This window comes from Elephantulus edwardii, unplaced genomic scaffold (genome assembly GCF_000299155.1).
Source record: "Elephantulus edwardii isolate Elephantulus edwardi_28Jun2011 unplaced genomic scaffold, EleEdw1.0 scaffold00302, whole genome shotgun sequence".
Classification (NCBI taxonomy): Eukaryota; Metazoa; Chordata; class Mammalia; order Macroscelidea; family Macroscelididae; genus Elephantulus; species Elephantulus edwardii.
Genome location: NW_006400052.1, coordinates 1,579,054 through 1,604,879, shown reverse-complemented (window position 1 = coordinate 1,604,879; position 25,826 = coordinate 1,579,054). Strand labels below are relative to the sequence as shown.

The 25,826-nt window shown below is 48.1% G+C and overlaps 1 protein-coding gene across 2 annotated transcripts in view; it reads right to left on the bottom strand.

The window, feature by feature from the left end:
• Window positions 1-6,535: 6,535 nt before the first annotated feature.
• Window positions 6,536-25,826, bottom strand: part of AXL (AXL receptor tyrosine kinase) — a 35,030-nt gene continuing 15,739 nt past the window's right edge. The window contains exons 8-20 of one of the 2 annotated variants that reach the window (XM_006900912.1): window positions 25,492-25,631; window positions 24,086-24,236; window positions 23,874-23,900; window positions 22,016-22,148; window positions 21,651-21,742; window positions 19,672-19,767; window positions 19,421-19,498; window positions 17,185-17,277; window positions 16,549-16,670; window positions 15,647-15,756; window positions 10,541-10,700; window positions 9,206-9,342; window positions 6,536-6,887 (exon numbers count right to left, since the gene is read on the bottom strand). In XM_006900912.1, coding sequence (XP_006900974.1) covers window positions 6,536-6,887; window positions 9,206-9,342; window positions 10,541-10,700; window positions 15,647-15,756; window positions 16,549-16,670; window positions 17,185-17,277; window positions 19,421-19,498; window positions 19,672-19,767; window positions 21,651-21,742; window positions 22,016-22,148; window positions 23,874-23,900; window positions 24,086-24,236; window positions 25,492-25,631 — 1,691 coding nt within the window. The remainder of the gene's footprint in view (window positions 6,888-9,205; window positions 9,343-10,540; window positions 10,701-15,646; window positions 15,757-16,548; window positions 16,671-17,184; window positions 17,278-19,420; window positions 19,499-19,671; window positions 19,768-21,650; window positions 21,743-22,015; window positions 22,149-23,873; window positions 23,901-24,085; window positions 24,237-25,491; window positions 25,632-25,826) is intronic. The other variant, XM_006900913.1, reaches the window with a different exon arrangement.

Here is a 25,826-nt window from a genome sequence, read left to right as displayed (position 1 = left end):
CCGCCGCCGCCTCCTCACCCACGGTCCCCAGGCAATGCAACACAGTTGTTGATTGGTCACCACATGGGGCAACTGGCGCGGGCCTCAAATCCTAGCCAATCAAAACGCAGCTTTCAAAAGAACGGCAATGAAAGAGCCCAGAAGCCACTGGAGAGGAAGCGTTGGCCTACGTCGCTGCCGCGACTGAAGCAGAGGGCGGGAAAAGGCGGGAGGCGGAGCGCATACTGATTGGGTAGCGCCCGCGCGCCCGCTCCCGTAGAGTCTAATAAGAAAAAAGGAGTGAAGACTTGAACCAATCAGCGACTAGATCTCAGAATGAGCGTCGCCCCTCCCCACCGGGCCTTCTCTGTGAAGTCCTTTCACTAAATTACTGTCTTCGTAATATATATTGTGATTGGTCTAAATCTCCCGCCCCTAGATGAGACCAACTAGGACCAATTAAGCGCAGGATTTAGCAGAGGTTCCGCCTTTCTCCGTTGCCTTTAAGAAACTGGAAAGAGATTAAAAGACGAAAGACCCGCCCCTTGCCGTTAGGGCGGTTTCAAAACAACCTGTTCACCAATCGCAGTTACTGTTTTATTTCACTAAAGCCAATAATTATAAATGGATTGCTTTAAGAACAGCTAACCAGATTGGCTGTTTTTGAGAGGCCGGCTACAAGAGTCTCGCTGTGGAGGGAGGCGTACGCAAAGATTAAATGGACAGATTATTCTTAGTCGGCAATGGACTCAGTTCCCTTTATGAAAAACAACATATTTACTTCCGAGAATTCAGAAAATTTGAAAAGAGAGACTACATTAACGAGATTAAAGTCGTAAAGGAAACTGCATCTCCTCCCTGTAGGTAGTATATCTCACAGGGTCCCTCTTTCCTCGACAGTTGTCGCGGCCTTCTTCTCTATGGTTGACACTTTACAAGGAATGGGCGCTCTATCATCGACCATAGAGTCGTCCCTTCCGGAAGGACCTCCAAAAATTTTCAGCTTTTACCCCGAATCCTCTACGCTCCTGTTCAGTAAAACTGTCTATTTAGCGACTATACCGATAATCTCAAACACGTAGATCTCTTATTAAACCCTAAATTAACAAACAAACGCCACAGTTTCACAATGTCGGCTCTACTGTACCACCTGTCGCCTCTAACTCAAAATTGACACGAAATGTCCTTAGATACACAATCGGGATACACAATGTAAACGCTTACTGCCCACCATAAGTCTACAAAAAGCAGCACACACTTTCAACTTTGATAAAAACGTCAAACAGACATTAGTGACAGCAGAAGCACAATTGAAGGGGCAATAGACCATACTGACATGCCCAGCAACATCTTGCACAGACAAGAGATATCAAATGATAAAGACACACACAGCAATCACACTTTAAACTTCTAGCAACCTAGACACACAGCACCCACTCAGAAGTGGGGCAGACACTCACGTGGGCCCGGAGGTTCCAGTCCAGACACCCCGCCCCTCGCCCACATCCGACTTCCTCTCTCCTCCCCACTTCCCACAATGATTTGTTCTCAAAGTTTGTGCCCCGGATTGAACTGCTCCCAGATCTCAGGAGCGGCCACTGGAGGGCGCCCGGGCGCTGCCAGTCGGTCCATCAGCGGCCGGACACACCCAGAAACAAGTGCTGCAAAACCCAGTAGATTTGTCTTGGCAGGAGTCTCTTTTTGGGCCATCCTTATTGAAGTTGCTCTGTGTTTTTATTTCTATGTGAGTCTGAGCGATTTGGTTTGTGAAGTACCTGTTTTATTGTTCTAGTATTTACTTTTTTTAGTATTTTTAGTATCTAGTATCTTTATTGTTCTAATATTTAATCTTAGTATTTGTTATTCTCTGTGTCTGTGTCACTCTTAAGTTTTCCCCTATTCCAGGTACTTGTATGTTTGCACCTGTGTAAAATCTCTGTGGTTTTGAATGAATTTTAGTGACCGTATGTGTGTCCATTAATCCATCTGTCTGTTGCACTGGGATTTATTTCTGTGTGAGTAAAAATCCTCATCACTGGGCTTGCATGATGGAGAAATGATTGAAGTTGAGCTGGACAATGAATAAAGATGACAGAAGAATCAGTGTTTTTGAGTTGTGCTGGAGAAGAGTATTAAATATACCATGGACTACCAAGAGAACAAATAATCTGCCTTGGAGAGAGTGAAACCAGACTGCACTTGGAGGCAAGGATTTTGAAGCTCTGTCTTACATACTTTGGGCATGTTGTCAAGAGGGACCAGTCCTTGGAGAAGATCATCATGCATGGAAGGGTGGAGGATTCGTGCAGGAGATGAAGAATCTGGACGAGATGGATTGACACAGTGACTTGTGGTAATGGGTTGTCCTGTCAGGTATGTCAGAGACAGTGAGTTTGACTCAAGATAGGGCAAGATCAGAGCTGTGGCTCACAGGGTCACTATGAATTGTAGTCGACAGCACATAACAACCTCATTTGGGGTTTTGGAGCACCTGCATTTGCAGAGAAAAGATTGAAGTTGCCAAAGATTTAATACCATTTGGGTCTATAATCAACACACCTGGTAGTTGTTTTTAGGGGTTGTCAAGTACAAGTCATAGCAGAGCTATGAACAGCCGTCCTGAAACCTCTTTTATCTTCTTCTATCCTCATCATCTCTGAGACAGTAGAGCCCACTGCTGAAGTCACAATGTCAATTAATCTCGTTGGGGTTCTTCCTTTCCTTCTCTGACCCTCTATCTTTCCAAGCATCATGTCCCTTTTCAAGGAATAGCCTGGTCTAGCTATTCCTTGGAAAGCTCTCCAAAGTATGAAATATGTAGCTTCACGATCCTTGCCCCAAGGAGCACTGTGGCAGAACCTTTTCCAGGACATATTTGTCTGTTCTTTTGTCATTCCATGGGGTATTCTTCTCCAGCACCACAACTCAAAGACACCAATTCTTCCTCTGTAATACTTATTCACTGTCCAGATTTCTGATACATAACAGATGATTGAAAAGACAATGGCCTTAGTCTTCTGATAATCAGGCACACCTTAGTCTTCAAACTGATATCATTATTCTTCAATATTTTGGAGAGGTCCCTAATAGCAGACTTGCCCAATGTGATACAGCTCCTGATTTCCTGACTGCTGGCATCAAGGGTGTTGATTGTTGATCTAAGCAAGATGAAATAATTGATAGCTTTAATCTTTTCTTCATTTATCTTAATGTTGACTGTTGGACCTGTGGTGAGATCTTTTTTTTTTAGATAGTTGTCTTTTTTATGTTGAGATGTAAGCCATACCAAAGGCTGTAGCCCTTGATCTGCAGCAAGTATTTCATATCCTTCTCACTTTCAACAAGCAAAGTTGTGTCATGAGCATAATGGAGGTTATTGATAAGTCTTCCTCCAATAGCTTTGTGAAATATTTGCTCAGCATACAGACTGAATAGGTGGAGAAAGGATACAACCCTGAAGCACACCCTTCCTAATTTTAAACCATCCTGTTTCCTTGCTCTGTTCTCAAAACAGCTTCTTTGTGTAGATCTTGATTCTGTATGAGCACAATTAATTAAGTATTTTGGGATTCCCATTCTTTTCAATCTGTGCTATAATTTGTTATGATCCACCCAGTCAAATGCCTTTGCATAGTCAATAAAACACAAATATGCATTCTTTTAGTATTCTCTCCTTTCAGCCAGGATCCATCTGATATCAGCAATGATATCCCTGGTGCCGTAGCCTTTCCTAAAACCAGCTTATTTCTGGTAGTTCATGTTTATGTACTGTTCGAGACAATTTTTAATTCTTTTCAACAATATTCTGCTTGCATGAGATATTAATGATATTGTTTGATAATTTCTACATTCTGTTGGATCACCTTTTTTGTGAATGGGGACAGGTATGGATCTCTTCCTGTCAGATGGCCAGTCAGCTGTCCTCCACATTTCCTAGCATAAACTGCTGAGCACATCCAGGGCTGCATCTGTTAGTTCAAACATGTCACTTGGTGTTCTGTCAATTCCCAGGGCCATATTTTTTGCCAAAGCCTTCAGTACCGCTTAAACTTTATCTTTCATCAGCATTGGCTTTTGTTCATATGGTACTTTCTGAAATATTTCCTTGCTAATGAATTCTTTTTGGTACAAAAATGATGTGTGTTCTCTCCATCTTCTTTTGATGCTTCCTGTATCATTCAACATTGTGCCCATAGCATCTCTCGATATTTTAACTAGAAGTTTGAATTTGTTCCTTAGTTCCTTTGGCTTGAGAGATGCTGAGCAAGTTCTTCTCATTTTTATTTGCTGACTCCAGCTCTTTGCACATTTTGGTACATATTGCTTTAGCCTCTCGAGCTAAATCTTTTGGACAGCTTTTACTTTGGGATCCCTTCCTTTTGTTTCGGCTTCTTTGTGCTCTAATGTAATTTTCATTGTCTCTTCTGACATTGCCTGGTAGTAGCTAACAAGAGATTAAAAGAACTTTTGCATTGAACTAAGCTGTTGCCAATGATCTCTTTGAAGTGCTAAAGAGAACGGATGTTAGACCAAGGTGTGCCTTACTCAAAAAGTTGCTTCATATTCAAGTGAAAGTTGGGCCATGAGAAGATACAAGAGGAATCAGTGCCTTTGAATTGTGATACTGTTAAAAGAGCACTGAACATACCATGGCCTGCCAAGAGAAAACAAATCTGTCTGAGAGGAAAGGATGATGAAGCTTCATCTCACCTACTTTGGATATGTTGGAAGGAGTCCTTATAACATGTCCTTGGAAAAGGCATTGCTCTGGGTAAGGTGGAGGGTTGGTAAAAGAAGAGGAAGACTTTCAACAAGCTGGATTGACACCGTGACTACAATCAATGGCATGAGCATGATGGAGATTGTGAAGATGGCGCAGGATAGGGCAAGAATTTGATCCGTTGCTTACAGAATTTCTATGAGTCGTAGTTGACTTGTTGGCACCAACAATATTTGTTTGTGTCTCTCTTTGCCGATGGCTGTATGTCCTATCAAACATTTTAGCCTTTCTTCAGTAAGGGGAGAGCCCTGAAACTCCACTAGACCCTTTTCATTGCTGGGAAAACTGTTTTGCCAGGGAGAGAATCCACATCACAGTTGAATGGAGTTAAGACGAGACGAAAGCGTGGTTACAAAATTTTATGTGACCTGAACTCTGTACACACCAGAATCCACACTCTGTACAGGTGGGATAAGAGACTGGCTCAGGGGGGCAGCATGGCCCAAAAAGGGAGAGATTGTCCCCTGGGGGAAAAGAGACATCCTCAATGCATTGCACAGGCTTGAGGGTGGTACACCCCCACGTGAGGGGAGTAGGAAGCAGAGGTTTGAGGAGGGGCACACAGAAGAATACAATAAGATTAGGATCTTGAAATTGTACTCATATTCTAGACCTTTGGACCTTTAGGATCTCAGAAACTTGGTCTATGCATTGTCTTACAGCTACTCTGCCTAGAATTAAAAAATTTTAACAATGTGGCTACTTGGATCTTGAACTAAAATTCTAAAAAAGATAGAATGTAGCACAGGGCCAGGAGATGTCCAACATTAAACACAATTAGAACTTTGGCTTCTAGAGTCTTAGAAGTTTACAACTGTGACAACCTTAGAAATTTAGAGTCTTAGAACCCAGAATTGTGGAACACTAGAATCTAGTACTTTGAATAGAACAGACACATTAACACTGTAGAGTTTAACAACTAGAATCTTTAGGTATATGATCTAGAATGTTAGCCACTGGCTCTTGGTTCTTAGAACATCATATCATCCTTAGATCTTAGAACTTCCATATTTAGACTCTTGAAAGTTTTTAATTGTAGATTCTAGAATCTTGGACCTTAGGATCCAGATTCTCATAAGAGAATCCAAGATCATTATGTCTTGGGTTTTATTACCATTAATATATTACTATTACCATTAGGATGTTAAAAAATGGAAAGCGTAAAACTTTGAAGTCTCTGAACATTGAGTCTTAGAATATTAGGCTTTAGAATGTCCATGTCTAGAATTGTAGAATATTAAATAATTATAACCGTAAGCTCTAAGAATTCAGAATCCTAGAAAAATAAGATCTGAATCACAACCTTAGATCTTAGAACTCAGATCCTGAGATCTTACTCATCATGTTAGAACCTAAAACTTTGGACCCTTATCAAAAATCAGAACCAGAACATCTAGAGCTGTAGGATTTCAGAGTCTCCAGATCTCTGCCTAGAACCTTAGAACTTTAGAACTGGAGACTGGAATTTAAGGTCCTTAGAACCAAAGACTCAGAGCATCTTTGAAATCTAGAGCCTTTGAATCTTTGGACCCTAGAATCTTGGAATGTTAGACCTGGGAGGACCCATAGGGACTGCAGTCCAATAATTTCCTTTTACAGATGAAGATGCCAAGATCCAGAGGAGAAAGCTGTGTCTAGGATAGAGGACAAGTGGGTGGGAAGAAAGGGCGGCAGTTGGAGGAAAGGCCTAGGGTAGGAAAGTGGCAGGGGAGAGGGATCCCCCAGTGGCAGTGCCTAGCTTGGGTCCTGAGAGGGGGTCCCAGGTGGAGGGCCATCTCAGGCTCCATCCTCCTGCCCTGGGAGTGCTGGGGAGCTCCTGTCGACAGGTAGGGTGGGGCCGGGGGCTGTGGAAGGGCAGAGGACATAGCGTCCAGCGGGGTGGACCTCTGCCGCAGTGAGACAGCTGCAGGAATCCTTAGGGCCAGGCTGGGTGGGAGGGTCAGCTCCTCCAGCAGCTCCAGGGGGTTCAGGATGACCCACACCCTCATCCATGTTGACATAGAGGATCTCATCAGGCTCTTGGGCGGGAGGCAGAGCCTTCAGCGTGTCCTCTAGCTCCTCCCGAAGTTCAGCAAAACTTGGCCGGTCCCGGGGGTTTAGCTCCCAGCAACGAGACATCAGGACATACCTAGAGCAATAAAGTGAGAGGTGGGAGACTGAGTGATGGGTTTGTCAGGATGATTCTACGAGTCTTGGGGCATCTAAGACACTGGGGGCCAGTGGGGAAGTGGAGAGCATCTCAGCGATTTGGGTGTGCAGCTGTGGTGATTCCTCTGGAGTTTCTGAGGGGGCTCCTGGGAGACAGAGGAGCTAGTGAAGGTTTTGGAAAACTTCTCTCTGGGTATGAGATACACTCCCAGTGAGGGTCTGGTACAGCAGAGCTTGCCTGTGTGGCTCCCCAGAAGAGATTCTGGCAACAAAGCTTGACACCTTCACTTGCAAGCTGTGTTGGTTCAAAATATATTTGCAAACTCTTTGACAGCGCTCCTTTCAAAAGATGAAACCTAATTCCCCTACCCTTGAGTGTACGCAACGGTTCAAATAATTAGAATGAGGCAGGAGATTGTGCAGCTTCTGAAACTAGCTCATGAAAGCATCGTGGCTTCCTCATTCTAGGGACAGTCAGCCGCCATGACACGAGGAAGCTCGGACAGCACTGTGGTGAGGAATCCACACGGTGGGAATGGATCTCCTCACAATCCACATGAGAAATGGATCTCCGGCCTCCAAATCAATCAGCCTCCTTGAAAATGGCCCTTGTTGGCCCAGCTTCAGATGAAGACAGCGCTGGCTGACATCATGACCACTTCATCAGGGATCCTGAGCCACAATCAACTTTCCAGTCATCCTACCCAGACCCTTGGCCTTCAGCAACTGAGGTAGTAAATGCCTTTTTTTTCTTTCTTTAAGGTAGGCAGCCTTTAGCAAGTATCTCACTTATCTCAACTGGAGGCGTTTTTCTCATATGTAAAGTAGGAAAAGTACCTAAGAAGGCCTCGTAGGGAACTCTGGTGGCTTAGTGGTAAGGAGTTGCATTGTCAATCCAAAAGCATGTGGTTTGAATCTACCAGCTGCTCCACAGGAAAAAGATGGGTAGTCTCATCCCATGTGATTTACAGCTTCTGTATACCCTCTGGTGGGTCAGCTGTTTGTTCTGACTCGATGGCACATAACAACATAACAAGGAGGCCTGGTGGCATAGAGTGCTTTATATATTGGGCTGCTAACTGGAAGATTAGAGGTTCAAATCCACCAATTGCTCTTCAGGAGAAAGATGAGCTATTTCCTCCAGCAGAATCAGACTTGACTTGATGGCAGTGAGGTTTGGGGTTTTGTTTTTCTTTCCTTATCTACCTAGGTGATGCTCAGCTGCTAACGGAAAGGTTGGTGGCTTAAGTCCATCCAGAGGTACCTCAAAAGCAAGGCCAGGCAAACTACTTCAGAAAAAAAAAATAATAATCAGCCGCTGAAAACCTTATGGAGAGTTCATTATCTGTCCACTCTTTTTGTAGATGATTGTTACTGTTAGGTGCCATTGAGTCGAGTATGACTCACAGTGACACTATATGATTAAGTATTATGTGTATGACAACAATTCGGAACAAGGGAACTAGAGGAGGGGGGTACAGAAGGGGAGGGAAGAAAATGTGAACAATGAAAGAATAAATTTTTTAAAAAAATGTTATGGGGCACAGTTCCACTTGGATACACATGGGGTGCCAGGAGTTGGAATCGACCTGGCAGCAATGACTGGGATTTACTTGAGGACTGGAGGAGTTAATACGGGGAAAGTACCACCTAAAATCGTGCCTCCTGGAGGTGCTGAAGAAGCGTTGGCTATTGGTCTCACTTCCCTCGGGTTTTGGAGCACCCAAGAAGGGGCTGAGACCTCAGTGTCTTCTAACTCAAGCAATGTCATCTTTACCCCTAGTTGGTCTTAGCTGACCCTCCAGCAGGTGTTCAGAGGGTGTAAACTGCACGAGAGGAAATTGCTCATCTTTCTCCCAGGGAGCAGCTGCTGTACTCTAACTGCCTCTTCTTCCTTTGGGTTGGCAGCGAAACGCCCTCCAACTACGCTGTGCTGGATGTGTTATACTCTCTTTTTCATGCCATGAGTACATGCACCCTGAGTACTTCTCAGAGGAGGTTTAAGTGTTGGGAGAAGGTAAGGAGAGTGACATGAAGTCTCTCCAAAAGGCCCTAGGGAAGGTAGATGCAAAGGGGCCCTGTTGTCAAGCTGCCAACCCAAAGGTTAGTGGTTCAAATCCACCAGCTGTTTCTCAGGAGAAAGATGGGCAGTCTCCTCCTGGAAACCCAGTGGAGGTTCACTCTGAGTTGGACTTGACTCAAAAGCAATAGATTTGGTTGGCTATTTCAGGGCCAGGTGGGAGCCTCAGGGATTTGCAGTTAATTCTAGGATTTGGGGAGAGCTCCAAATGTGCTCACAGTCCATCCAGACAGTCCACGGGCTGCTTCAGGCGGTTTCCTTGGCGCAGGTAGTCGTAAATCTCGCTGTTCTCCACGCCCGGGTACGGGGTTTGGCCCCGAGTGGCAATCTCCCACATCGTCACCCCAAAGGACCACTGTGGAGGGCAGAGTGGGAGAGAGTAAGGGGCTTTTCCCCAAAGGCACTGCCAACACACGGGTTCCTGGGCGCACCCGTACTTATGTGCACGTGCTTACACAGCCGTCATTACTCCAGGGGACACGGGGCACAGCTACACACATGTACAGGTAACGTGTGTGTAGGTGTGCTCACATGTGCACACCTTTAAACAGCTCGCGGACACATGGTCTCAGGGGGGTAACTTCCATAGCCACTATACACCCCAGAAGAGGGCCAGTGCATGCGGGCCTTCTCACCCTGCCTCTAACCTAACAAGATCCACCTCTGGAAATGAACCTGCCTCCATGTGCATGTGGGCCTGGATCCTCAGCTGGAACACATGACAGTTCACAGACCCCACCATGCCCCCAGACATGCTTAGTTAAGTGGAAAGGCTGTCTCGCAAGGGAGCCTACTCGTGCCCAGGAGGCTTTGCACCCACACCTGAGCGGCATTTACAGTGGTTCGTCTGTGGTGGCACCAGCACCCCGGGCGGAGCCAGCATCCACGGTGGAGTGGACACCCTGGGCGGAGCCAGCATCCACGGTGGAGTGGACACCCTGGGCAGAGCCAGCATCCACGGTGGAGCAGAGACCCCGGGCGGAGAGCCCCCATCCACGGTGGAGTGGACACTCCGGGCGGAGAGCCCCCATCCACGGTGGAGCAGAGACCCCGGGAGGCGCCAGCATCCACGGTGGAGTGGACACTCCGGGCGGAGAGCCCCCATCCACGGTGGAGTGCACACCCCGGGCGGAGAGCCCCCATCCACGGTGGAGCAGAGACCCCGGGAGGAGCCAGCATCCAAAGTGGAGCGGAGACTCCGGGCAGAGAGCCCCTATCCATGGTGGAGTGGAGACCCCGGACGGAGCCAGTATCCACGGTGGAGCGGAGACCCCGGGCGGAGCCAGCATCCACGGTGGGGCGGAGACCCCGGGCGGAGCCAGCATCCAAGGTGGTGCGGGCACCCTGGAAGGAGCCAGCATCCAGGGTGAATCGGGCACCCCAGGCAGAGCCACCATCCATGGTGGTGCGGGCACCCCGGGCGAAGCCAGCATTCATGGTGGTGCGGGCACCCGAGGTAGAGCTGGCATCCACGGTAGTCTGGATGCGGCATCAGAGGAGCAGGCTATGCTCCTGCCTGTGGGAATCTAGCGTCCCATTGGAGGCACACGCACCACGTCGCTTTTGCTGGTGTAGACGCGGTCGGCCAGGCTCTCAATGGCGATCCACTTGACCGGCATCTTTGCAATGCGTCCTTGGCGGTAGTAGTCCCCATTGTAGATCTTCTTGGAGAGCCCAAAATCCGCCACACACACGGACATGTTCTCGTTCAGCCTTGTCAGAATTGGGAGAAAGAGCAGGGTCATGGGGTGGCCACCCCCACCAGGAAGCCCACCTTAGCTCTCGAGCCCCAGCCGTCCAGCTTGGAGCTTGGAATATGTCTCACCCCATTCCACCCTTGGGGGAGAAAGCTGCTTCACTTCTTGCTGTTTTGGTAAAAGAGAAATTTAAGAGTACACACTACATGACTGCATTTATCTGACCAAGAAAGGGGTGGCTTGTTGGCAGCTTCCTCTGGGACCTGGGTTCAATTCCCAGTCATTCCACCTCATGTACAGCTGTCTCCTGCCTGGGGAGCTTGAAAGCTGCTGTGATGATTAACAAGGAGCCTTGCTGGGATAATGGATTAAGTGTTGAACTGCTCATGGAAAGGTCAGCAGTTTGAGGCCCATCTGTGGTCTGAGAAAGATGAGGCAGTCTCTTGCTGTTAAGATGCACGGCCTCTGGAGCTTCCCCTTGGTTGGAGTTGGCTGGAAGGCAGTGGGATGACGATGAACATATCTTAGTGGAAACTCCAGGCTACTAGGGAGATAAGCCGGGGGAATTTGCCAGTATTTGAAATACAAGCGGCAAAGCTTTTAGCATCACAGCAGCGTGCAAACCACCACATTACTACAGACAAATGGTGGCTGTATTTTAGTGTACAGCTAATGTACTATTTTAGTATACAGCTAATATACGCCAATGTTTTAAAGTATTAGATATAAAGAAATATGTTAGCAAATGCTCCCTATCCCGGCCCTCTTCCAGTAACCACCTCCCCAAGATCAACCATCGTCCTCATTTTCTAACAGCATAGATTGCCTTTGCTGGTTTTTTATGCATTCTATAAAGAGAAGATTCCTTGATTCTTGACTCTGATTTACTGGGACTCTATTGTCCTAAGAATTGATGATTTTTAGCCAGGACACTATTCAGTTACTTCCTCTGCATCTGAAAGTTAGACAATGAATAAGGATGACTTGTGGTGTTGGACAGCAGCACTGAGTGAGTATCTCATGGTCTGTTAAAAGAAGTGTTGAGTCCGTCTTGGAGGAAGCGGAGCCAGGGTGCTCCTTAGAGGCAAGGACAGTGACGCGTGGCCTCGCACACGTTGACCGTGTTGTCCTAGGAAAGGTGAAGGGTGGAAGGAAGACCCTCAAAAGATAGATTGACACAGTGACTGTAACAATGCGCTCAAACATACCAGACACGGGAGGCTGGTGCAGGACAGCATGAGGTTCAGATATGTTACTCACGGCCTGGCTATGAGTCGCAGTCAACTTGATGGGACTTAACAACCACAAGCTGGGCTAAAAGGCTAGGGTAATGACCATTCCGAATCGAACCGGCAGTCCTTGATCGGCCAGGGGTCGCCCTTTAACTGTAGTCCCTGAGGGATGCAATGGTAAAAAGCACTCAACTGCTCGCCGCAAAGTTGAAGGTTTGAGTTCACTTGGAGGTGTCCCGGAAGAAATGTCTGGCAATACACTTCTGAAAACCAAAACATACTATGGGAACTGATTCTGGCCACGTGGGATGGGGATCTATCTCCTCAACCCTTACTCCAGTCCAGGGTGGGAGAAGGAAATAGTTTGACGTCTTTAACTGCTGGGTCCAGAGCAGGCTGAAGGGTTCCAGGGGAAATGCCAAGGGATCTAGGGTGATAGGAGGGGAGCACGTGGGGTAGTGGGGCAGCTGCCAAGTGGGAAGGAATATTGTAACAATTTAGCAAAAACTCTGCAGATGCACAATGGGGGCTTGTATCACTGTTACATTAAGATTTTGGCAGGCATCAGTCTAAATTAACAAAAAGAAAGGAATTTCCATGTTGACCGGAATCTATCCAAGCTGTTAGATCTATCTTTCAGTTCACAGGGGACAGAGGAACAAGGCACAAGCATGGATATATTGTGAATGGGGATCCCCTGCAGGAAACTAAGCTACCCTATTTAAAAGAATATGCCATAAAAATGCAAAAAAAGGTGGTGGAGCCTATCCTGGATTAAAGGGGACTAAAGAGACTTAAGGGAGTGCTGGTGGCCTAGTGGTGAGGAGCTGCACCACCAGCTCAAAGTTTCCACTGCTGCACAGAGAAAGGTAGGCAGTCTTCTCCCATGTGATTGAATGGCTGGAGGGTCGGCTCTGGGTTGGTTCAGACACACAAGAACAACAACAATGACCACGCTACATAGGAATCTTGCTGTTAACCCGGAAGGCCACGCCTCTGGCAGCTCCGGCCCACCAGCTGCTCCACGAGAAAGACAAAAGTCAACTATGAGTTGGTTCAAACTTGAAGACAACAAAGAGATTGAGGAAATGGACGTAACAGTGAGCCCTGGTGAGAAAGTGCCTTACACAGTGACCTGTTACCCAGAAGGTCAGCAGTTCAAATCTGCTAGCTGCTGTGCAAGGCGGAATGTGGGCAGTCTCCTCCTGAGTGGGATAAAGAGCCACCGAGTTTGGTAGGCTGTTGTGGGGTTTGGTGTGTGTGTTTTGTTTTTTTTTTTTTAATGGACAAAACAACTAAATACAAAATGGGACCCTTGATTAGATCCTGAATCAAGGGAAAAGCTAGCTACAAAAGACATCTTGGAGATACATGTAACATGAAAACAAAAGGATGATATTGTGTAATTCCTAAAACCAAACTGACCCTACTTCCAGGGAATCAATTCCACCTCCAAGTGGTCCTGCACTGGGTCTCTGAGGCTGTAAATCTCAGCTGGAGCAGACACCCCAGCTTCCTCTGATGGAGTGAGTGGCAGGTGGATTCTAACTGCTGACTTTTTGACCAGCAGCCTAAAACATCACACATGTCCCCACTCGGGCTCTTTGTGCAGTTCCACACGTGTGACTCTCAAGAATAGGCCAAGGAATAGAAACCCCTGTTCTGCTTATTATCCAGTGGTTATCTGGGGTGAGGAGGGAGCCCTGGTGGCCTAGGGGTAAGGAGTTACTCTGTGGACCTGAAGGCACGTGGTTCAAATCCACTAGCTGCTGTGAGGAAGAAAGATGGGCGTCTCCTCCTGTGTCATTTACAGTCCCTGAAAACCTACCGGAGGGTCAGCAGGGAGCTGGTTCTGACTCAAGGGCACCTAACAACAACAACAAGGGCGAGTAGAAGGATTTTGCTTAAGTGACAGAGTATTTGAGAGTGATGAAAATGGATCATGGTAGTCGTTGCACAACCTGATGAAAATGTTGTTGTTGTTGTTATGTGCCGTCGAGTTGCTTGCGACTCATAGCGACACTATTATAACAGCCCTAAACTCTGCTCTATCCTGTGCCAATCGCACTGTTTCCGATACACCCATCCCGATTACCCCAGTCACTGAATCAATCCACCTCATAGAGGGCCTTCCCCTCCTGTGCTGTCCCTCCACTCTCCCAAGCATAACGTCCCTCCTTACAACATGTCCAAAGTATGTCAGACGAAGCCTCAGAATCCTTGCCTCCAAGGAGCAGCCCGGTTTAACCCTCTCCAAGAAGAATCTGTTTGTTTTCCTAGCAGTCCATTGTACACTCAATACTCTTCTCCAGCACCACAGCTCAAAGGCATCAATTCGCCTTCTATCATCCCTAGTCATTGTCCAACTCTCTGATGCATAACAAGTGATTGCAAAGACCATGGCCTGTATCAGGTACACCTTAGTCTCCGGAGAGACACCATTGCTCTTCAGTACTTTGGAAAAGTCCCTTACAGCAGACTTTCCCATGGCAATACGTCTTTTAATTTCCTGGCTACTGGTGCCAAGAGTGTTGCCTGTGGAGCCAAGCAAACTAAAGCTGTGAACAATCTCAATCTCTTCACCATCCCCTGTGATGAATATAGGTAACGCTAATAATACAAGCGTAAGTGGTTGAAATGTTTGGCTTCCTATATTTCACCAGGATAAAATTTTTTAATTGAAAATTCAAAGTCACTGTTGCTGAGTTGGTTCTGACTCACAGTGACCCTCTAGATGGCTTCTGACTAAATTTAGGGGGAGGAGGCTCCCCATCTTTCCTCCACAGAGCTGTGGAAGATTCTAGCTGTCGCAATAAGCAGGGATTTGGCTAGCCGCACCCCACACACTACACCACCAGAGCTGCTGCTTCAATGAAAGAAATGTCAGGTGCTGTCGAGCCGACCACAGCCCACAGCAGCCCTGTGGATAGCATCCTCATCATCCCAGATAGCCTTGAGCCCAATATTACAGTCCCTGTGTGAATCCGTCTTGTTGAGGACCTTCCTCTCCTTCGCTGACCCTCCACCTTACCAACCATGATGTTTTCCCAAGGACTGGCTCCTTTTGACAACATGACCAAGGTGTGTAAGACAAAGTTTCATCATCCTTGCCTCTAGGAGCATGCTTGTTGCACTTTCTCTAAGACATACTTGTTTTTACAGTTCATAGGATACAGTCAGGACTCTTCACCAACACCACAACCTAAAAGCATCAATTCTTCTGTTACCCTGAGTCATTGTCCAACAAAACAAGTGACTGAAAAAACAGAATGAATCGGGCTGCGACATTCCTCCTGTGGAGCAGCTGGTGGCTGTAAACTACCAAACTTTCAATCAGCAGCCAAGTGCTTTAAGCAATACACTACCAGCACAGATGGGAAAACTGATGTCATAGGTTGATGGCCGAGGAGCCAAGAAAGACAAACTGGAAGTGACGAGTGTCTCCCTCAGAGCTAGTGCCTTGAATCTGGACTTCTAGTTTCCTGACTCAGGAGAACATTTTCTATTCATAAAGCCCCGCTTATGCTATCCTGAAGACCCAGGGAACTAAGATAACATCCAAATACAAATCTTTACGATTTCACGTGGAACCCACTTCCTCCAGGAAGTCTTCCTTGATTCTGTGTTGACATGCTTTCCCAGTCCTGAGTTCTGGTCCTCCCATCCCAGGAAGGAGAGTGGGGGTTCCTCTGGGTGATGGGACCCCTGGTGGGGGAGGCTTCTCACTCACATGCAGTTCCGGGCGGCCAGGTCCCGGTGTATGAATCTCTTGGTGCTCAGGTACTCCATGCCACTGGCGATGTCTGCCATGAACTTCACCAGCATCTGAGTGGGTAGGAACTGTGGGGGCCGGGGGGTGGGGTGGGATTTGGGGCGGGAGGAATGGACATCAGCACAGACCCTGAGACACAACCTCCCCTCTTTCTCCTTCCCTTCCTATGTGCCCTGCTCTGCAATGGCTTGCCCTGCCTCTGAAAAGAAAATGGAGCCCATCCCATGACTTTGAAAACTGGACAAAATAAGACTTTATTGTTGAGTCAATTCCAACTCATGGTGTGTATGCCAGAGCAGAAACGAGCGCCACAGGGTCGTTTCATGGGTGATTTTGTGGAAGTTGTTCCTGGACTTTCTTCCAAGGTGCCTCTGGGTGGACTTGAGCCGTCAGCCTTTTGATAGCAGCAGCTGAGCCGCTTGTCACTGTGCAATGGCTTCCTGCCTCCCTCTCTGACTTTTTCTCGCACCTTCTTGCCTTTGGCATACATCCCAAGTCATTTTCAGCCAGAAGGCTCCTTTCTGCCCCTTATCAAACCTCGAGCTTTTGCTCCTCTGTTCTCTCCGCTAGGATTACTCCTTCGCCTTTGTCTCCCTTTCCTCCACAGCTGGGCCTTCAAGGTCTCCTCCTCAGTGGCGTCTTCCCTGGCCACCCAGAAAAACTGCCTGGTGTCCTGCCATCAGACTTAATCAGCCCTCTGTGTCTTTCTCAGCCCTAGAATCATCCCGCTGATTGGTGTGTGAACTGCCTGGGCTGCCAGAAGGTGAGCTTCCAGAGAGCAAGCTCTTTGTGACATTGGTCTTCCCAGGGTCTGAGTCGGTGCCCAGTTAATGAAGCCTGGGCTGGGAAACACCCCTCACCACTGGCTGGTCCCCAAGCCGCGAATAGAGGAGGAAGCTGTGGAGGTCTCCGTGTTTCATGAACGGCAAGATGACCACAGGAGCTGGGAAGCCCTCTCGTTCAGAGCCCTGGAAACAGACGCCTGAGACCCCCCAGGTCTCCAGTCAGTCTGCATCAGCAACCCAACCCAACCCAACCCAACCCACTAGAAACCCAAGCTACTCTCCCAGCTAGACCCCAGCTCCCTGTCCCCCTCCCTCTAAAATCCTTCCTCCGTGTGGGGGAGGCGGAGGGGGTGAGGACGGAGCTTCAGAAAAATCATTTCCAGGCAGTTCCCAGGGATGTTTCCGGAGCCCTCCTGGGGACCTCAGCTATTTCTGGGAAAGGTCAGAGGTTACATTCCAGGCTGGGAGAGAGTAAGAGGGAGGAGTTTGCTGATCCTGGTGGGAGGAGGGATCAGGAGACCTGCAGGGTTGGTGTTCCCAGCGCTGCAAGGAGCGGTGGGTGTCCTCTCTGGTCTTGCCTCTATGGACCAATCTGGCCCTCTCTCCCCTTAGGATGGGCAATCTCCTCCCCTGTGATTTAAAGCCTCTGAAAACCCACTGAAGGGGTCCGCTATGGGTAGGTTCCAAGAACACCCAACAGAAACAACTCACCAATGAGCCTCATGACGTTGGGGTGGTCGAACTCCTTCATGCAGACAGCTTCACTCAGGAAATCCTCCAGCTCAGACCTTGTGCAGATGGCAACTGTCAAGGAGGAGAGGAGGTGAGAAAGGCTAAGGGAAGAGAGAGGAATTTGCTCTCTTCCTCCTTCATCTTCATCAAATGTCACTGAAGGCTAAGGTGACATATGCAATGTTTTGTATCTATCAACTGACCCATTCTCTGAGCAGCTACATTTATTATCCTCTTTTTACAGGTAAGGAAATGAAGGCATGGGAAGGTTAAGGTAACTGGTTAAGGGTACACTCAGATTAAAAAACCCTCAAAGACCACCAAGAGAGAAGCGACTCAGAGTGGACTCTCCACTGGGTTTCTGAGTCTGTGTGGGAGGAGCCTGCCCGACTTTCTCCCACAGAGTGGCTGGTGGCTTCTGAGCACCGGAGCTGTGTGGCCTCAGAGCCGTGTGGCCTCGCTATGCCCTGCAGACGAGACCACCAGAGCTCCCTAACTACACACAGCATAGAACAGACAGAATTCAAACCCAAGCCCTCTAGCTCTGAGGTCCCTTTCCTAGATTGCTCCTCAGCATATTCCCAACACCCCTGCATGATAGGACCATTATCATCGCCTTTTATGGAGCTCTGGTAACACAGTGCTTAAGCACTTAACTGCTTGACAGTTTGAACCAGCAGCCCCAAGAGAGTGCAGTCAACTTCTGTAAAGATGACAGCTTTATCTTCATCTGGAAACCAATGGGGTCGTTCTACTCTGTCCATGGGGTTGCTAGGAGTCAGAATTGACTCAATAGCAATGAGCTTGCTTTTGGGTCTTACAGATCAGGACACTGTGGTTCACAGGGGCAAAGTGACTTCCCAAAGTTGCACAGACCTAGATGGAGAACATTACCTGGTCACAGAAGGTGCTCAAGAAAGGATGAGAAGATGACGATTCCCTAGCTCAAGATTTTATTTCCTGGGCTCATTCCGTCCTCACTTCTAATCACAGCCTGCCCCTGCCTGCTTCTCTTTCCCTGTGTGAACAGGACTAGGCTCTGGACTTCTTGTGCTGTATATCACTCTGGTTGGCATCCTGCCTTCTGGCTGTTGTTGTGTGCCAGCGAGTTGGAATTGACTCATAGTCACCCTCCAGTGGGTTTTCAGAGGTAGTAAATTATGGAGAAGGAGCTCACCCTTCTTTCTCCTGCAAAGAAGCTGGTGGATTTGAACTGTGTGCTTTTGAGTTGGAAGCACTGCTCCTTACCACTAGGCCATCAGCTGAGATCCACAATAATAGCCTGCATCGTACGTCACCTCCAGTATTTTGCCTCATAACAGGCCTACAAAGATGGAACACTATGATCGCTTTCCCTAGAAGGAGCTTTTTTTCTCCCTCAGAAAGAGGCTTAGGGAGAGAGAGAGTTTAAGATCTCAGAGGTGGTAAGTGGTGAAGGCAGGGGTGCTCTGCCTGCTTTGCTACATATCATGGTGGCGGTGGCAGAGCTGAAAACTCTACTTCCCAGGCTTCTTCCTTACTGGGTTCTTGCTGGGAAATTGGCAAATAGATAGATAGGAAGAAAGGACAAGCAGCGTATTTCTATGTCACCTTTTCTCTTTCCACTACCGCCTTGGCAGTGACTGTGTTCGTTCAGTGCTTCTAGCTCTCCTAGGGTAGCTCCCAACTCCACTGTCTCAAATTCCGCCAGAGGTCCCTGGCCTGTGTGTTCCGGTAACACCACCTTCTTTTTCTGCCCTTCATTTCTTCCTACACTTTTCTGCTAAGCTTCCTATGCTAAATCCCTTCAGTTGAGGCTCTATTAACACTTCTGCTCTCCTACTTCCTTACTCTTGGGGAAAGTGCAGCCAGGGTTTTCCTTACAGGCAAAAACGGTGAAACTTCACCTCACATATTTTAGGGCTGTTGTTAGGAAGGGCCAGCCATTGGAAAAGGACATCATGCTTGGGAAGGTGGAGGGTCAGTGAAAGAGAGGGAGATTCTCAACAAGATGGATTGACACTGTGACTGTTACAAGGGGCTCAGAGATGTCAGTGTGTCAGAGATGGTGAGACCAGCACAGTGTGGGGCAAGACCCAATTATTCACAGGGCCCAGGGCCACGTGGAGCCTGAACTGACTCAAGGGCATCTAACAACAACCTCCTTACAATGTAAGGGAGAGGCGGGGTTAAGGGAGGGGGTCCACCACGGCCGTGCATGCATGCACTGACTCACTCTTCATCGTCTTTACAGCCACCTTGAGGACAGAGTCATCCTGGTTGAGTTGACCTTCCATCACGGCTCCAAACTCTCCTGTGGAGGACGAGAGGGACTCATAGATCTCAGGGTCCCCAAAGGACTGCATTTGTGTGTGTGTGTGTGTATGTGTGTGCGTGTGTGTGTGATTGTGGTGGAGGACAAGTGAAGGGCCTCAAGGTCCGAGGGGTGTGTGTGTAGTGGGAGGGAACATCATTGGGGGGACTCACCTTCTCCCAGGGTCTTCCCCAGGGCCACCTTATGCCTGTCCACCATCACATCACGTAGCTTCTCCTTCAGCTCTTCACTAATGCCCAGGCTGTTCACTGCATGGAGGGTGGCAGCGGACAGAGCCATGGAGCAGTGTTGACACTCAACAACAATGGGGTGTACCCATTGTTAAAATATTGAAATACTTTTGCATTGGTTCAAAAAATAGCCACTGTCTTGAGCACCTGAGCTCCTCCTCTGAACCCCCTGAGCCTTCCCCCTTCACAAAATCTTCACAAAATCTTGCTCCTTTGGGTCCCCTGATTGGCCAGCGCCCACTGTTGTTGTTGTTGTTGTTGTGTACCATAGAGTCGGAGCCGACCCATAGCTGACACAGTTAACCGCACGGGAAGAGATTGCTCATCTTTCTCCCGCGGAGCAACTGGTGGCCTTGAACCGCATGCCGCAGCTTCTTGTTACTAGGCTGCCAGAACTCCCAGTGCCTACTGTACTAGTCTCTAAAAGTACTTAACTTTTTTTATACCAGTACAATATGCATGAAGTACAAGCGAGTACCTCAGTGGATTTTCACAACCACACACAGCTGTTGAACCAACACCCAGGTCAAAAAGGGACCCTAGCCTGCTATCCTGGGCAGGCAATCAACTTCATGCCTTCTCTACCGTTGTTTTATCTTTTTTGAATGTTATTAAAGTGGAACCACATCGTATGTTTTCTTTATGTCTGATTTCTTTCACTTAATATTCTGTCTATGTAATGCAAGGTTGTTGCCATGGATTCGTAAGCCATCCATTCCCACTGCTGTATAGCAACAGTTCTAAAACTTGTTGGCCTTGGGTCCCCTCTACATTCTTAAAATTACTGAGAGACATAAAGAGCTGCCGTTTGTGTGAGCTAGGTGGAGAGGTGGATAGATATTTGCTCTATTCAAAATTCAAATGGAGAATTTTTTTAAATCACAAGAATACACAAACACATGATCCTTCAACCACCAGAATGATGACATCATCCCATATGAAGGCGTATCTGGAAAACTGAAAACTCCACTAAACACTCATAAGAGAATGAAAATGAAAAGGTCAAATAACATCTTCATATTATTATGAAAATAGTGTTGTCCTTGTGGACCCCTTGCAAAGGCCTTGGGACCCCAGGGAATGCACTTTGAGAACGACTGCTGTGTGTTATCCCCTTAGATCGCTCTGACCTCCTGCTTAGTCTTCTTTCTCTCAAACATCTTTCCCCTCCCCTTTCCAAACTTCTCCCCAGGGCCCCAGCAGCCTTCTCCCTGTGTGTTATAAAGAGACCTAACGCTCTCTCTTCTTTCCTGATTTTTGTTTCCATTGTTGGGAAAATGAGCTTTGACTGGGTGGCCTCTGAGTTTCCTCCTTAGCGGGGATGTTCCATGACTCTACAACTCTCTGACATAAATAGAACCTACAGTTCTAAGATTCTGTAATTGTCAAGATTCTCACTGTCACCATTGACCCATCACATCATCACCATCATCATCATCATCATCATCATCATCATCATCTTGCCATCATCACCTCATCATCGCATTCAGAGCATCATCTCTATCACATCAACGTTTCCGTTACCATCTCGACATCACCTCATCATCAATTGCATCATTACTTCACCCTCCTATCATGTTAGGACCATCACCTTGTCTTGTCCTCTCCGATCACATCATCATCCTCTGACATCACCATCTCCTTGTCCTCATTTTCACCAGCTCATCATCGTTGCTACCTCATTCTTATATTCTCTCGACTCTGGGGTTTAGTTCCTGAGATCTGTTATGCCCACAATTCTGTTATTCCAATTCTGTTATGCTTAGAGTCTGCAATCCTAAGATTCTAGCACGCAAAGCCTTCGGAATTTTCTGGCTCATGCTTCTAAAGAGGCCCTGAAGGCTCAAGTCTCTGTACTCCTTACCCCCAGACCTAGATTGGGAGGCACAGGGTTCACTTACAAGTAGCTTCAGTGGTCCGGCGACTGTAAGACTTGCGGACGCGGTATCTGACCACTAGTTCACCTCTCTCCACTGTTGGTTCAAACACCTCCCTGGGGGAAATGAGGGGAAGGTGAGAGTAGGAAAGAATCATATGGGCCCTTCTATCCCCCAGCAGTAAAATTGAGCACCATTCCAACCACAGGCCCTACTTACTCTCTCTCCTCTGGCATTTGCCAACCATATAACTTTCTATGTTCCATTTGTTCTCCAGGTCCTTCCCTCATAAGGGCGCTTGGTCACCTCACCCACACCATCCAGCTCATTGTTCTCTCTGCTTTGTCTCTCCACCCTACTCCACATCACCCTGCATGGTTCCAACTCACCCATAGCGGGTCTCCTTCTTCCGGCGGTGGATGAGGAACAGAGCCAAGAAGAGGACACAGGCAGCGGTCACAACTGCTCCCAGCAGTACATACCACCAGGGCCATGAGAAGGCAGGGGTTGGGGGCTCGCTCACTGTCAGGGGGGATGGGGGACAGGTCATGGCTGAGGTTTCAGATCTAGGTCCCTGAGCCCCAACAGTATGACGTTGGAGAGACAAGAGGCTGGAGAATAGGCATGGGCATGTTTAATGGGTTGTGGGATGGGCACATCTGCATATCTGAGGATACCGAGGACTGACTGTGAAAGCAGTGACTGTTACGTCAGCGCGTGAACGTGAAGGAGCATGAAACCTGTAGGGAGGAGGAGCTAAGAGCGGGGTGGACATTTGAGGGGTGTGCGATGATGTGGAATGGGGAGTCATGGCAGGCAGGCTGGATGGGTGTGGGACAGTGTGAGTACATGACATAGGACAGGAGTGCGTGCGTGTGTGTGTGTGTGTGTGTGTGTGTGTGTGTGATATGTGTCATGATTGTGCAAGGAGAGTGAACCTGGATGTGAGAAGACTGGGATGCTGAGGGGACGGCGATGCTTGCAATTTAAGATGAGAACATGAAGTGTGAGCAATGAGAGTTGAGTGCAAAGTATGAAGCTCATGACACAAATGAGGGAGGGTACTCTGAGGACTGTGTGGTGGCTGTGGAAGGAGTGCCACGGAATGAGAGAAAATCAAGAGTGGGAAGGGATGCCACGGGCACAGAACACGCAGGGGGCGTGCTGGCGGAGTTGGGAAAGGCGTTCTCAGCAGCGTTCAAGGGATTTCACACACAAGGAGTGAGATTCGTGAGCATGCAGCTGGTGTGAGAGGAGTTTGCAGAGGGCATGTCATAAATATATAGGAAGAGCTGGTGACAAGTACTGGATGAATGGGAGTGGTGGTAGTGCAAAAAAGAGTGCTTGTGTAAAGAATAAAGAATTGGAATCTGCTGAGTGTGTGAAGAGAATGGGACGGCTGATGGCCCACAGGAGCTAGGGAATAATGTGGAAGGAGTGTGCAAGGAAAGTTGTAGAATATGGATAGTTTGGACTGAAAGCTGCGGGATTCAAACCACAAGCCTTTGTGTTGGCAGTGCAATTCCTTACCACTCACCCACCAGAGCTCTCATATGTGTGGTGGGTGTATGGTGTATGGTGAACCTGTAAAAAGTGTACAGTTTCTGACTAAGGGACAGAGAGTGTGGACGTGCAGTGGGGTTGGGAGAGGTGTGAGGAGTAAGGGATTATTATAACAGGTTGAATGTGAAAGGAAGGTGGGATGTTTGTGGAAAAATTAAGCAAAGAAGTGTGGGAAGGGAGGTGAAGAATAGTTAATAGTGGATGGACTTAAAAAGAAGGGGCCATGACAGTGCTTGGAAAGTTAGATGTATGTAGGACAAGTGCTTTAGAGTGGTTGAAAAAAACATTCAAGAGGAAGAAAGAAATGGGTGAGGAAAGCCCACCCATCCACACAACCATTAAATGAATTTACCCACCCAGCTACCCATCCTCTCATCCATCTGTTTGCCCAATTGTCCATCCATCCACCCACCTATCCATCCATGTACCCATCCACCCATCCATTCATTCATCTACCAGCCCATTGACTCATCTGCCTAGCCCCCCACCATTCACTGAGTTTCTACGATATCCTGGGTCTTTCTAGGCACCTCCACCAAGGACCATGGAAATGCAAGAAGTAGAGGTGTAGAGGGATGAGTTGAAGGACCACATGAGGGATATGCAAGGAGTATAGTGTGCTGATGAGGCCCTCACTAGATGCTGAGGGGAGAGAGGAAGAAATAGAGGTGCAAACACCCTTACCCAGCTGATGGATTGGCTGTCCTTGCCCTGTGGGGATAAAGGACAGAGGGAAGACACACTCAGAGAGAGAAAGACCAATGGGACACAGCTGAGGGAGTGACGGAGGCTCTCAGGTTCAGGTGTAGGAACAGAGCCTAAAAAGTACATGCAGTGAACTAGGGGTCACGGAGAGAGACATGGTCCTTGGGGGCTGATGATGGCTTCAGAGTTACCTGGGCGCCACTGCTCCAGGGTCACAGGGACACTCCAGGGCCCGTCCCCAGCAGCGGTGTAGGCTGCCACGGACACTTTCAGGTTGGACACAGTCCCTTCCCCTCGAAGCTCCAGAATCACCTCTTGCTTCAGGCCGACGTCCATGAGCACCTAGGAGGTCCAGAGGGAACTTCAGAGCCTCAGCTCTCAAACCTTTGAGGCCTCACCCTCTCCCTCAGCGCTTCATCCCTTCCTCTCAAGCTTTCTCACCTCCCCAGCCTCCATCTCCTCTGCCTTCCTCCCCTTCACCTCTCCTCTCTTGCATAGTCTTTCATTTCCATTTCCCCAACCTCACACTCACTACAATATCAACTCCACAAAAGTAGGACCTTTATTTCATCTTGTGCTGTGTCCCCACCTGGAACAGTGCTCGGCACACAGTAGTGCTGTGGATTTTTTCCCTTTTTAAATTAATTTTAATGAAAGTTTACAGAGACTTTGGATTTCCCTTCATTCATTGTTGCACTTTTCTCCCTTCCCAACCTCCACCATACTGTTGTGGATTTAACAAAAGTTTGTTGACTAACTTTTCACCTTAATCTCACTAATCTTTTAACTCCTATGACTCCACCCTTGGGACTGCCACCAGCCCAGACAGGACCTTCATGGCAATGAGGAGAGGGAGCTAAGCGACTGTTTACTGTAATACGGTAAATAGCTAAGTCTATGCAGCTGGCGTGGAGCAGTTTTGACTCATGGCAAACCCATGGTTGTCAGAGTTGAACTGTCTTTCACAGAGTTTTCACAGACTGATTTTTTTGGGGGGAGTGGAGGGGGGAGGAAGCAGATTGGTAAACTTTTCTTTTGAAACATATCTAGGTGGATTTGAACCACCCACCTTCTTGTCAGTAGCCAAGCATTTTAATGGTACCATCTAGAGATTCCAGATATATGTTGTTGGGTGCTGCTGGGTTGATTCTAACGCATGAAGACCCTGTCTGATAAGAGTAGAGGCAACCCCCTCAAATGACAGGCTTTCTTAGGCTGCAGTCATTCATTACAGGAGCAGAGATAGCCATGTCTTTTCCCTCAAGGAAACCATGGTGGGTTTGAACTGCCAGTCTTTTGGTTAGCAGCTGAGTGCTTAATCATTGCATCACCAGGGCTCCTTTCCGAATCTATAAGTCTACGGGAAGAAGAAAACCCTTTCATAATGATTCAGGAGTCGCCACGCCCTAACGTCTTCCCACGAGGCCTGGCTTTCCCAGCATGTGAATATCACTTTCCCCAGAACATGCCTCCTTGGGCATCACTGGGATTGCGCACTTCCCAGCCTGTACAAGCAGCCGCGGCTGGCTGCCAGCTGCCCCTCCCCATCGCCCACCTCGCTTAGCCACTCTGCCCCAAGCCCGTGAGCAGCACCCACCTCAGGGGTGTCCTGGCCTCGATAGGCCAGCCGGTACCCTAACAGGGTGCCCTGCAAGGGTGCCCTTGGCTCCTGCCAACGTACAAAGGCCTGGCTTCCATTCCTCATGGCGCTAACGTTCTCTGGAGGGCTCAGAGGCACTGGAGACCAGGGAAGAGGGGGAGGAAGCTGGTAGCCTTACTTCTTCTTGACCCCCTTCCAAGTTCCCAGGAAGGAGGAGGGCAGGATACAAAAGACACCCGGAGGACATATGTATGCAGGCTCCCCTCAGCCCCCACATCTCCACAGGAGCTGAGAGTGGAGAGGGGGAGACAGGAGAGGGCAGGTGGGAGCTG